The 13,187-nt window shown below is 46.1% G+C and overlaps 1 protein-coding gene across 1 annotated transcript; it reads right to left on the minus strand.

Moving 5' to 3' along the window:
* Positions 1–245: 245 nt before the first annotated feature.
* On the minus strand, positions 246–12,011 carry vps18 (VPS18 core subunit of CORVET and HOPS complexes). Its single transcript, XM_072569402.1, has 5 exons — positions 11,845–12,011; positions 9,677–9,818; positions 8,537–8,628; positions 5,770–7,628; positions 246–1,317 (listed from the first exon to the last, which is right to left on the minus strand). The coding sequence occupies exons 1-5, from the start codon at positions 11,954–11,956 to the stop codon at positions 595–597; spliced, it is 2,928 nt and encodes a 975-aa protein (XP_072425503.1). The 5' UTR covers positions 11,957–12,011; the 3' UTR covers positions 246–594.
* Between the last annotated feature and the right edge of the window lie 1,176 nt (positions 12,012–13,187).

Here is a 13,187-nt window from a genome sequence, read left to right on the forward strand (position 1 = left end):
TTCTTGTTTTAAGGGTTTGTGGAATTTTCAGAATATTTGAGAGAGAAGGGTGACCTCAAGTGGAATGGTTGACTACCTCTGATTTATAACATTACTATGGCACTTCAAGCAAATGCTTTTGAAGCACATATTTAGGAGCAGAAATTCATTTTTTTAAAACTCCAAACTTAAGGATGGCAGGTTTGCTTCCCAAAATGTCATTAAGTAAACTATTTAGGTTCTCAAAATGACAGATTCGTGATCACTTTTACCAGTGTGAACATTTTATTCCCCGTTGCATAAACTGGATCGGATTTGTGAATTTGTATGGTGGGAATCGAGATGGTTAATCCAGTAACAATAACCACAATTTTACATGATTCATTTTTCCTGGATTTCAATGCCAGAATGACTTGGACTACATAAAACTTTAACTGTACAAGGTGTTTACAATTTATTTGCTCCCATTGGGTAGCTATGCCAGCTTTGAATATTCAGCAGTGTAGAAGCAACAGTTACAAGTGCAAATAGTAACACTACAAGTCCCAATATCTGAGGTGGTTCAGCACAGAACAGCCTGCAGGTTGGGAGAGCAATTGTACCAGAGAACAAACCTTACAGCCAGCTGTTATTCTCCTCTTCATATTTCTGTGGGTTGATAAAAGGTTTGTCTATTGATTTAATTGTCAGTTCTCCACAATAAATGCACTCGGCTGCCACAATATCATCAATGTCAGCTTTGATTTGATCACGGGACTGTTGTCCCTTGTGACTGCCCTCTCCTCCTTCCTTTGGCCGCTGCCGGGACTTCACTTGGTTACTGGTCACCAGCTTTTTCTGCAGCTCCTCCAGCCTGGTCTGCTTGAAAGGGGAAAGGTGAGGAATCACTTCTTGTAAGAGGCAGTCCGAATGGAACATGTGGCCACACAGGAATAGGTAGAACGGGCGGTTCAGCAGTGGGAAGTCACACGAGGCACATTTCTCCTGAGACTCCACCACACCATACTTGTTTCTCATCTCCTGGATATCTTCCCGGATTCGTTTGGCACTCTCTGTCGCCTCCTCCATCTCCTGCTTGAGCTCGTCGATGTGCTTGTTATACTCCTGCAGGGAGCTGCAGATGGCCTCCTTAAAATGGTCAATAGTCACAAAATCTGGAAAGAAGGGCAGAATGTCTTCAATCTTCAGCAGGTTACAGCTGGATAAACAAACCATGGCCTTCTTGACATCCTTCTCTTCCTGAACTACATGACGGGCAATCTTCAGCCACAGCTTCTTACGAAGCTCCTCATCTTCCTCCGGCATGTCTGCACATGACTTAGCAAGATCTACATCCATCTGTTTTTAATAAAGACATTCAACAGTCATAAGGAGAACAGAGACAGAACATTCATGCCCAGAAGGGCCAACTGCTATTCAAATGCTTTAGACCACAAAGATACCTGTGTACTAGAATTATAGAATCTGTACTGAAAGAGGACATTTGGCCCAAGTAAACACCGAACCTCCACAAAGAGTGTCTCACCCAGACACACCCTACTCTTGCATTTTCCCAAGTCTATTCCACCTAGCCTGCACATCTCTGGATACTATGGGTAATTTAGCACGGCCAATCCACCTAACTTGTACATCTTTGGACTTGGGGAGGAAACTCACAGACACTGAACGTGCAAAGTCCACACAGACAGACAGTCACCTAAGGGTGGAATCAAACCCAGATCCCTGCCACTGTGAAGCAGCAGTGCTAACCATTGTCGACAGTGTGTTGCTGGAAAAGCACAGCATGAGTGTTGACATTTCCAGCGTAACCTTTCATCAAGGCTCCACCTCCTCTAACTTCAGATTCCCTGCCCCCAACATCTTCACCAGAGAACCTTTCAACTAGTGCTAACCACTGAGCCACCCTGCCACCCCCTACTGCTGACTCCTATCCAATTACTCTCATGAGGAAAGTGACATGGTAGAAGTTACACAACCACTTCATATTTGAACATTTCTATAATAGAAACCTCGGTACAGGATTCCATTTGGTTCTTCCAGCTAGTTCTGCCATTCAGTTAAATCACAGCCAATCATATTTGACATTTTCAAATTTCCCACAGCCTCAGCAGCTTTTTGGGAGATGAAAGGAAAAGTGAGATTCTCTGCTTCTCAAGTGAAGAAAAGCTTCATGACCCCTGAATGACCTTGCTCTCAGTTTGAAGTTATACATCCCCTAACTCTATTCTGGACTTACTCCACCAGAAGAAGTTTCTCGCTTTCATCAGATTCTTTGATCATCTGAAATATCTTAATTAGATCCCCTCACCCCAATTTTCTAAATTCAAATGGAATAAAAGTCTAGTCTGCATTACCTATCTTCATATCCTTTAACCCCAGTATCATTTTGGTGACTGTCAAGTGTTATTTTTTGATATTGTTTAGTTCCTAATATTCAGCTCAAAAGGTCAATTGCACTAGTTTTAGTGTGCTTTTTTAAAAATCATAGGGGCCTCATTAAACAAAAAAACACAAGCATTACCAAGCAATATTTACATTGCTAGGATACCTAGCCCATTTAGTTTATTGGAAAAAGAGATAATGTTAGTTTTATTATCAGTTCTAACTCATGTTAAATTGTTAGAAGAAAATTCAAAGAGGTTATATTTCAGATATGGTTTGACAACTGTCTAGATCGCTAAATGTGCTATTTACATTTCATCTAATTATGTTTAACAAAAAAGTGGGGTTCAGTACAAAAGATGATTTTAAAAAGGATGTTTTAAGAAGCACATGGAAGAGTACAAGTATTTCTTGTTGCCTCCTTGTCTCACTCAAATTGAGAATCCATGCTACAGTCATTAAATGCACAACTCAGGCGTCTGATGGCAGCAAGAATTTAGACTTTTTAAAATATTGTGTAAATCAAGTATTTCACTCCTATTTTGTGAAATTATATATTCTGTAAATAAATTCAATTACAAAGTTTTAAACTGAATAATAGAGTGAGCTGTGAGAGATTTTCAAACTTTTAGAGCAGACGGGCATAAATTACTTTTGGGATTCAAAAGGGGCAAGTTTCAGAACCAAAAGGATGTCGAGTTGCCATGGCAGTGTCAACACTTTGAAAGGAGTCGAAATTGTAGAAACGTCCTAAGTACTCCAAGATAAATTAGGGTGTTCCTAGCTAGTTTTAGCCAATAGAGACACATGAATAGAAGTAGGCAGTTTTGTTGCTTTATGCTGCTTCACTTGTTAATGAGACCATAGCTGATCTGTGGCCTAACTCCATATAAACCTTTGGTCCATACCCCTTTATAACTTTCCTTCACAAAAAGTGATCTAACAGATTTAAAATTAGCAACTGATCCAACATCCACTGCTGTTTGTGGTAGAAACCTCTACTACCCTTTGTGTGTAGAAGCACTTCCTAACATCTCTCCTCATTCCTGATGGAAGGCTTTTGTGTGAAATGTCATTCCTCCTGCTCCTCGGATGCTGCCTGACCTACTGTGCTTTTCCAACACCACACTCTTGACTCTAATCTCACTTTTGCCTATCTCTCCTGAACAGTCTGGCCCTAATTCTCAGACTATGCCCACTAGTTCTGGAATCCCCAGTGGAAACTATTTATCTTTATCTCCCTGTCTTTTTGTTAGTATCTTGAAGACTTTGAGCAAATCACCCATTAACCTTCTAGATTCTAGAGAAAGCAGGCCTAATTTGTTTAATCTCTTATCAAACTTAACCTGGTTTCATTGTGTAAACCTATGTTATCCTCCATCCAAGGTCAATATTATCCTTCCTAAGATGTCTATATCTGCTCAAATTATTCTAAGTGGGGTCTAATCACAAATTTTGTAAAACTGCATCATCACTTCTGCATCCTCCAGTCTTCTTAATATAAAGGCCATTAGCTATCTCAATTATTTTCTTTTCAATTCATAGCATTTTAAAGATCTATGCACCTAAACCCGCACGTGTTTTAGGACAATAACTGTATTTAACTTTATACCATCTAGAAAGTACCTGTATCCTTTTTTGGTCCAAATATGTAACCTCACACTTGTTACATATTGATATTTTAAAACTTATATTTTGATACCTTTAATACAGTTTGCTCACTCAGAGTAAGCTGGCAGGAAGAAGATATGTTATAAAAGTGATTTGAAAATAGTAATTTATTTTGAAATAGCAATCCCCAACATTTTGGGCTGTTAAGAGATGTTGTCATCTGAAGGTCCAAATGTTCCATCTAACTGCAAGAGTCATTCCTGACTAAGCAAAAGGTCTGTTTCCTTTATCACAGAGTTAGCTTCCACACAATAGTTGTATGATTCAAGTTACAGCACATTAAAGACCCTGGTATCTTAGATTTGAGGGGAAGCAATTTATCAGACAGCACCATTTTACTACCCAAGGGAGGTGTGTCTTTGTAAGTTGCAGCAGCAGTATTTTAGAAGTCTGAACTGGATTAACTCTGAAAGGCTGGACTGGAGAAAATGAGCCCATTTTGGAATCAATTCCACCTTTGTGGTCAGGCCTCCCCTTACAAAAACCATTCATTAGTCTGAAACTGCCTGGATTTAACAGAATAGAGAGAGAATGATTTAAAACAATTCTAACAGAGAGATTTAGAAGGTTTGAAAGAAAAAAAGAACAGGAGTAGGCCATTCACCTGGAACTACTCTGCTATGTCATTAGGTAATGGCTGATGGAATTGTGGCCCCTACTCCTTTCCATAGACTCTCCGTCTCTCCTGCTCTGTCACAGCAATATCTAACACTTCATTGTATTCCACAGATGTGCACAGTTGGGAACGTGGTGCTGTATGAATGTAACATCCAATACAGAGCAGAACCAGATGATAGAGGAAACTTTACTTTCTGTTTACTTTTAGTTTAAAAGAGAAGAGGGAACTTTACTCTGCATCTAACCCTGTGCTGTCCCGGGAGTGTTTGGTGGCTTTACTCAGTTTAAAAGAATTGGGCAGAACCACACAAAGCAAAAAGGATAAAGTTTCCAAGCTATGGTCACTAGTTCATGGTTAATTAACTAGTTTTACTTGAGATCAGAGTTAGACACAACCAGTCTCAGCAACAGGAAGCTATTGGAATCAGTTTCAAATGCCACTCCCACAAACAAAAGCACAAAATCCAGGCTGACACATCAGTACCGTACAGAGGAAGTGCTGCACTATCAGACTGCCTTCTTTCAAATGAAATTAAATTTGCAGAAATGCAAGCTCTTTGATCCTCAGCTCCTTGCTCGTTACAATGAGGCCAGCACGGTGGCTCAGTGGTTAGCACTGCTGCTTCTCCCCCCCCTGCCGCTCCAGGGATCGTGGGTCCAATTCCAACCTTGGGCAATTGTCTGTGCAGATTTTGCATATTCTCTCTGGGCCTGCAAGGGATTCCACAGGTGATGTGGTTTCCTCCCACTTTCCAAAGATATACAGGTTAAGTGGAATGACTATGCTAAATTACCCATAGTGGCAAGGGTTATGCAGACTAGGCAGGTTAGCCACAGAAATGCAGGAGGTTTTTTTATTCATTTGTGGGACTTTGGCATCAGTGGCTGGCCAGCATTGATAACCCATCCTTATTTGCCCTTGAGAAGGTGGTGGTGAGCTGCCTTGAATTCTTTACAGGGATAGAGTAGGGGTGTGGGTCTGGGTGGGATGCTGTTTGGAGGGTCAATGTGGATTCAATGGGCTGAAAGGCCTGCTTCCAAACTGTAGGGATTCTACGATCCTCAATCCCAATCACAGTAACTATTGCAAGAAGAACAGCAACCAAAAATCTAACATACCTGCAGTGCAAGATCTACCGCCTCTTCGTATAATTCCATTGTCTTATAAATGTGCACACAGGCCTGACGGTGACCATTCTCTGCACACAGGCGCAGTGCGTACTTCAGGTCATAATGAATGTGGTTTGTATCCGACCCAGCTTGTTCCAGGTACCACAGCAGGGCCTTGGGCTTGTACTTGGCATACAGAGACAGCAGGTAATTGTGAATTGCCTGGTCGGTGACATTCAGATCGTGTACGCAGAACTCCAGGTAGCGGATGGCTTCACCAATCTGTTCCGAGCTGCCGATCTGGCTGTAGTTGACCAGCGCCGGGATGAGGCTCTTGGGATCCAGCCGCCTCCGCATGGTGATCCATGCATCCACCACCAGCTTGGGAATGTGCTGCATGAGGACGGGGGAGAACTTATAGAAGAGAGAAGGGTCCTGGTACTTGGACATGACCTCCAGAGCTGCACTGTAGTCATCATGCTGGCAATGGTGGGCCACAACCCGCTCATAATCCTGCATGATCACAGAGAAGAACACCATGTCCACTACGTTGCCATGGCTAGCCAAGAGGTCATAGATGGTCGAGCGGTTGTTGAGCAGGCACTCTTTAATCTTGGAGCTGCTCAGAAACTGTCGGAACTCCTCCCTCGTCGCGTCAAACTGGTTCTGCTTGCTCTCATCGCCTTCAAACATGCCCAGCCAGTTCAGGTAGATCTCAGTGAGCCAGCTCACCAACAAGGTCATCTGTGTTTTGTCCTCCAGCTTCAGATTCTTCAGCTTTTTCAGCAGAAACTCCTTCAGTGCCTCCTCTTGTTTGGCTTCGATGAACTTCAGCGCAATCTCCTCAAAATACCTCTGCGTCAGAGCGTAGTATTTGGCGCTTTCCACGTACTTCTTGTTCTGAAAGCAGTGGTCGGCTTCCTTGGCAAGCACAGCATCCAGGCACTCAGGCCGGTCTTTGCAGTATTCCTTCGCCAGGTCAAACTTGCCCATGTTCATGTACATCTGCCAGACATCCCGTGATTCTTTCTGAACGTGGTACCGGAAAACAGCCTTCTCTGTGTAGATCCAGATCAACCCAGCCACAGAATCCTTGACCATCCGCAGGAGCCGGCCAAACTTGTCAGGGAACACGTCCTCGAAGACCAGCTGCCCGTTCAGCGTGCAAATGGCCTTCACCCTGTCAGAGAGTAGCAGCAGGAAGTGAAACTGGGTCAGGACAATAGAGCGGGGAGACTCGGTGTCTGCCGAGTACTCCCAGACCTTCATGTCACTCAGAAGGGAGTCAAGCCTGCTGTAATCAAGGGTGCCGTACAGCACACCATTTCCCATCATCCAGGCAAAGGAGCGTGGACTGGATCGCAGTTTGGAGGTGTAAAAAGAGATCTCACTGTAGCCCAGGCTGACTGGGAACTCCTGGAAACTGGGCAAAGAGTCAGCATACTGGTTGAAGATGGGCTGGAATACCTGCTGTTCACTGGCCTCTGGGGCCTTCCCGACAAACTGGTACAACCGCTTGCGAGTGGTGGCAATGACAAAGAATCTCGCGTCAATGCTGCGCTCAATCTCCAGGCAGCAGACGGGAGCCGGGGAGCCGTCCTCTTCCAGGCTGTAAATGTACTTGAAGTACTGATCAGGACTAGAGTTAAACAGCCGATCCTCTGAGACCACAATCTCTGCTTCGTACATCTGACCTTGGCTGGTTCCAACCAGAATGGGGCCAGTGTTGCTCTCACTGCCCATGTGCTTGTTCCAGCCTACACTCTCAATTAAATGGCCCTTCCAGCGGGAGAGGCTTCTCATTTTCTGAGAATTCCTGTTCACGTAAAGACACTCGCTGGACGTAAGGCTGATCAGGAGATGGGACCCTGCAACACGGAGCAAATACATCTGCATCAGTTCACACTGAACACAGGGCCACAGTTAAGCACACCGAGCTAAATCTCAAAATGTCGTTCATTACAGGTTTGTGGTGCTCAGATGGGAGATGAGGTATATAAAATGATTAGAAATGTGCTGTTCCGACACAAGTTTTGTCTTCAGTACCCCAGGGAGGAGAATTAGCCAGGGTTCATGTCCCAAAGAACTATCCAGTTCAGGTCAGGTCATAGGTCTGCTCAGTTATAATCCTTCCACACTGAAAGTCATGAATGCACTTCATCTGGGCTCACGAGAGCAGGGACTAGAACACACACACACAACCCCACCTCATGCTAGGAAAGAGCAAGTGCCTCAAGATAGGTGTAACATTGGTGGAAACGTCAGTGTTTCGTTTCAGAAACATGATATTGAATGCAAGGCTGACTGGCACAACTGCTCACTTACTGAGCAGATGGGAGGCTGCTGCTCAATATGGATAAACTGGGACCATCACATCAACTCATATTCATCCAGTGCCTTTAAGATAACAGAACACCCCAAGTCCTTTGACAGGAGCACAGTTTGACCAAAGTTAACACTGAACCAAAGAAACCAGTGTTCAAAAGTTTGATCAGAGGTAGATTTTTGAGGAAGAGAGGGCAGCAGAAAATCAGAGATATAGGGAGGGATTCTAGATCTTAGGGCCTTAGCAACAGTTAATGGTAGTGCATTAAAGGTGGAGAAATGATGGAGGCTGGAATTAGAGGTGCTCAGAGTTGCATAGCTAGAAATTACAGAGAAGGGAGAGGGAGCAATTGAATACAAGGTGTTGATTTTACAAGTCACGTACAGCAGAAGTCAGTGTGTGCCCAGGGAGCCTGTCACCCCACAACAAAAGGAAGTACAAGCACCGTACCAGAGGGGTCCAGAAACAATTTGTGGATCCTGGCATCGTCTTTGCGCCCCAGTTCAATCTGGTTTGGTTGGTCAGGTTTTCCTAAATCAATCCTACCCAAGAAGGGAAAAAAAAAAAGAGAAAAAGAAACAACTCAAGTTATCAGCAATAATCTCAGTGTACAATGGAGCACACAACCCCAGCGAGTCCAAGATTCAATTCAGAGCTTTACTCGTGAGTTGGGTAACACTGCTCGATAGAATCATAGCCAATGAATTAACTGCAAGGTTACTTTTCCCCCTCCAATATAATTTCCTATATTCTTGTCCCCTCCAGTTCTTTATTCATGGGGTATTTATTGAAGAATCACAGCAGATTTGAAACATTAATTCTCCTTCTCTCTCTACAGATGGTGTTAGACCCAATGGGTTTCTCCAGCTGTCTTTGTTTCAGATTCGCATCACAGTATCTTGCTTTTATTCCAGCATTTATTGCCCATCCCTAACTACCCTCAAGAACATGGTGGTGAGTGGCTTTCATGAAACTGAGGGAGGGCAATTTCTACACCATTACAGGCAGCTGTGACAAGGCAGCCATGTTGCCATGGATCTGGAGTCACATGTAGACCAGGGAAAGACAGTAAATTTCCTTCCCTGAAGATGTTGGGGAATCAGGTGGGTTTTTATGGTCACCATTATTGATGTAGCTTTTTAATTTCACATTTTTATACAAATAACTGACTATTACCCCAACTGGTAGGTTTGAGCGCACACTGCCATTTCATCACAAATTCAGCAGCATAAGCATCAGGTTCACTATGATGTTATTGCTGCCATTGGGAACATCATCCAAAACCAAAACAACATGGATTCTTATGTCCAGATATGTCCCACCTCTGCTTCTGACAACCCTTCCAGTATCTTAAATCAACATGGCTGCTGCTCTGGCATCCAATATTGCAGTAGATACTCCCTTCACTGGTTCAATAGTAGAAAACACCACTGACTACACACTTCAGCATAGAGACCAGCTCCACCAACTCAATAATCACCATCCAACTGAACATCTGATGCCAAGTTGGTTTAATGCAAAGACAACAAAGCCAGGTGAAAACAACAGGAACATAGCCACAAAGAGCATGGAGGGTTGAGTGGCTCTTACCTGAGAAGAGTCTCTTTGCCTAAACACATACACAGCTGGTTGTTGCATACCACAAGGTGGTTGATGGCACTGGGAGGGCTGAAATCAATCCTCTGTTTGGAAAAGATTGGCTTTTCCTCTTCAAGGCGTGCACTGACGTAACCTGTAACAACCAGAGATTGCTAGATTGCCAACTATAACCCTGCTATTTGCAACATCAACAGCTGCCAGTCTCTCTCTCTCTCTCTCGATACAATAGCCTGACCGGATAGGTATATAAGGAGAAAGTGAGGACTGCAGATACTGGAGATCAGAGCTGAAAAATGCGTTGCTGGAAAAACGCAGGTCAGGTAGCATCCAAGGAGCAGGAGAATCGACGTTTCGGGCATAAGCCCATTTTCAGGAATGGGGAGGGTATGCCAGATAAAAGGTAGGGAGGAGGGACTTAGGGGAGGGGCGTTGGGAATGCAATAGGTGGAAGAAGGTTAAGGTGAGGGAGATAGGCCAAAAAAGGAGTGGGGGCGGAGAAGTCGGGAAGAAGATTGCAGGTCAAGAAGGCGGTGCTGAGTCCAACAGTCGGGACTGACATGAGGTGAGGGGAAATGAGAAAGCTGGGGAAATCTGCATTCATCCCTTGTGGTTGGAGGATTCCTAGGCAGAAGATGAGGTACTCTTCCTCCAGGCGTCGTGTTGCCATGGTCTGGCGATGGAGGCAGCCAAGGACCTGCATGTCCTTGGCAGAGTGGGAGGGGGAGTTAAAGTGTTCAGCCACGAGGTGGTTGGTGCAAGTGTCCCAGAGGTGTTCTCTGAAACGTATCCATATCCGTCACAAATTCACCTGCATCCATATCCGTCACAAATTCACCTGCACCTCCACACACATCATTTACTGCACTCCGCCGCATCTGCTCCCAGGAGGACCAATTCCAATACCGAACAACCCAGATAGCCTCCTCCTTCAAAGACCGCAATTTCCCCTCAGACGTGGTTGACGATGCTCTCCACCGCTTCTCCTCCACCTCCCGTTCCTCTGCCCTTGAACCCCGCCCCTCCAATCGCTACCAGGACAGAACCCCACCGGTCCTCACGTACCACCCCACCAACCTCCAGATACATTGTATCATCTTTCGTCATTTCCGCCACCTCCAAACAGACCCCACCACCAAGGATATATTTCACTCCCCTCCCCTATCAGTGTTCTGGAAAGACCACTCCCTCCGCGACTCCCTTGTCAGGTCCACACCCCCCACCAACCCAACCTCCACTCCCGACACCTTCCCCTGCAACCGCAAGCAATGCAAAACTTGCGCCCACACCTCCCCCCTCACTTCCCTCCAAGGCCCCAAGGGATCCTTCCATATCCATCACAAGTTCACCAGGATCTCTACACACCATTTATTGCATCCGCTGCACCCGATGTTGCCTACTTGCAGAACATTTCAGAGAACACCTCTGGGACACCCGCACCAACTAACCCAACCGCCCCATGGCTGAACACTAACTCCCCCTCCCACTCCGCCAAGGACACGCAGGTCCTGGAGGAAAAGCGCCTCATCTTCCGCCTAGGAACCCTCCAACCACAAGGGATGAATGCAGATTTCTCCAGCTTTCTCATTTTCCCTCCTCCCACCTTATCTCAGTCCCAAGCCTCAGACTCAGCACTGCATTCTTGACCTGCAACCTTCTCCCCGACCTCTCCGCCCCCACCTTAACCTCCTTCCACCGATCGCATTCCCAACACCCCTCCCCCAAGTCCCTCCTCCCTACCTATCTTAGCCTGCCTGGCACACCCTCCTCATTCCTGAAGAAGGGCTTATGCCCAAAACGTCAACTCTCCTGCTCCTTGGATACTGCCTGACCTGCTGTGCTTTTCCAGCAAAACATTTTTCAGCTGGATAGGCATTTAATACACACAAAGGCATACAGCCAAGTGTCCCGCATTCTATCAAGCCTTTAACTCTCCCCTCCTCAACCTCTGACATTCCCTATCTCTGGCATCCCACTCCTCCTCTCCCCCCCCCCCCCCCCAGCCCTCCATCTCTGGCACCCCACTCCTCCTCCTCCCACCCCCTCCCCCCGTCTCTGGCACCTCACTCCCTCCTCCTCCTCCATCTCTGGCACCCCTCTACTTCCTTCCTTCCTTCCCCCCAACCCGTCCCTCTTTCTCTCGTTCACCCGGCTGGCGGTACCTGACTGGCCGATGCCTGAAACACCGAGGCGTTGCTGTTGGTAGGGGAGTCCGACGGGCCGGGAACGGGATCGGGCCTGGGAATCCTCATACTCATCCAGGATCGAGCTCATGACTGCGGAGACGTACACAGCATCAGGTCTGGGGCCTAGAGGAGATAGCCAATCGCATCACCGGGATACACCGTCACTCCGCCCTTCCAGGTACTTACCAATCACAACCCGGGCATCCGCAGCGATCCCGGTTAACAACCAATCACTGCCCGGGGTGTCCGCGGAGACCCCGCCTATCCAGTCATTTACTTCCTGTCTATTCAGGGCGGGTTGTTACGTCCCCTAAACATCTGTCCAATCGTAATCGGAAGACGCCGCGTGTCCGGCCCCTCTGGTTTAGAGGGCGGAGCAGGTTATTGAGGCGGAGAGCCCACCGACTTGGGGGTGGGGCGCTGTTTGCTCGTGCTTGAGATGCCGCCCTGCTCGCTGCTCCCACGCTCGGGGACGCGCTCCCTGCGGTGACATTGTGCCCAGTACGCATGCCCGTTAACGGTTGTTGTACTGTGTGTGTGTGAGGGAGGGAGAGATGTCCTCAGGCTGTGTGAGTATATAGGGAGTTACTGCCGATACATTTATCTTTAGTGACGTTTATACCAGTGGAATGGGGGTAAATTACTGCAATACTTCAATTTAAACCCGATCAACATCACGAAATGAGACTTTGAGAGAGGTGTGAATGTTCCCACTGAGTTATTACTGAAGGTGAATGGATATCAAGAGGGATTGATTCTTAACCCGACTGCCTCAGGGCACTCCTACAGTCCTATCCTTTGAACATAGTTTATGCTGACCTTTCCTGGAGAAATTCACGAGATCCACCACCTTCTGTGGAGAGTCATAGAGATGTACAGCACAGAAACAGACCCAACACGTCCATACCGACCAGTTACCCTAAACTAATCTAGTCCTATTTGCCAGCATTTGGCCCATATCCCTCTAAGCTCTTCCTGTTCATATGCCCATCCAGATGCCTTTTCAATGCTGTAATTATACCAGCTTCCATCACTTCCTCTAGCAGCTCAATTCCAGACACGCACTACCCTCTGGGTGAAGATGTTGCCCCTTAGCAACCATTTAAATCTTTCTCCTCTCACCTTGAACCTATGCCCTCTAGTATTGGACTCCCCCACCCTAGGAAAAAAAATCCTTAGCCAATCACTCTATCTATGCCCCTTGTGATTTATAAACTTCTATAACGTCACCCCTTAGCCTCTGATGCTGCAGGCAAAACAGCTCCAGCCTACAGCTCAAAACCTCCAACCCTGGCAACATCGTTGTAAAGTGTGAACAG

Source organism: Chiloscyllium punctatum, chromosome 4 (assembly GCF_047496795.1).
Source record: "Chiloscyllium punctatum isolate Juve2018m chromosome 4, sChiPun1.3, whole genome shotgun sequence".
Classification (NCBI taxonomy): domain Eukaryota; kingdom Metazoa; phylum Chordata; class Chondrichthyes; order Orectolobiformes; family Hemiscylliidae; genus Chiloscyllium; species Chiloscyllium punctatum.

Excerpts from the sequence above, each read along its gene's own strand:
- vps18 (XM_072569402.1), bottom strand. The coding sequence starts at position 11,956 with ATGAGCTCGATCCTGGATGAGTATGAGGATTCCCAGGCCCGATCCCGT. Across the intron at positions 9,819-11,844 it reads TTCAGGCATCGGCCAGTCAG|GTTACGTCAGTGCACGCCTT; the intron begins GTACCGCCAGCC and ends TGGTTGTTACAG. Across the intron at positions 1,318-5,769 it reads CGGTAGATCTTGCACTGCAG|ATGGATGTAGATCTTGCTAA; the intron begins GTATGTTAGATT and ends TATTAAAAACAG.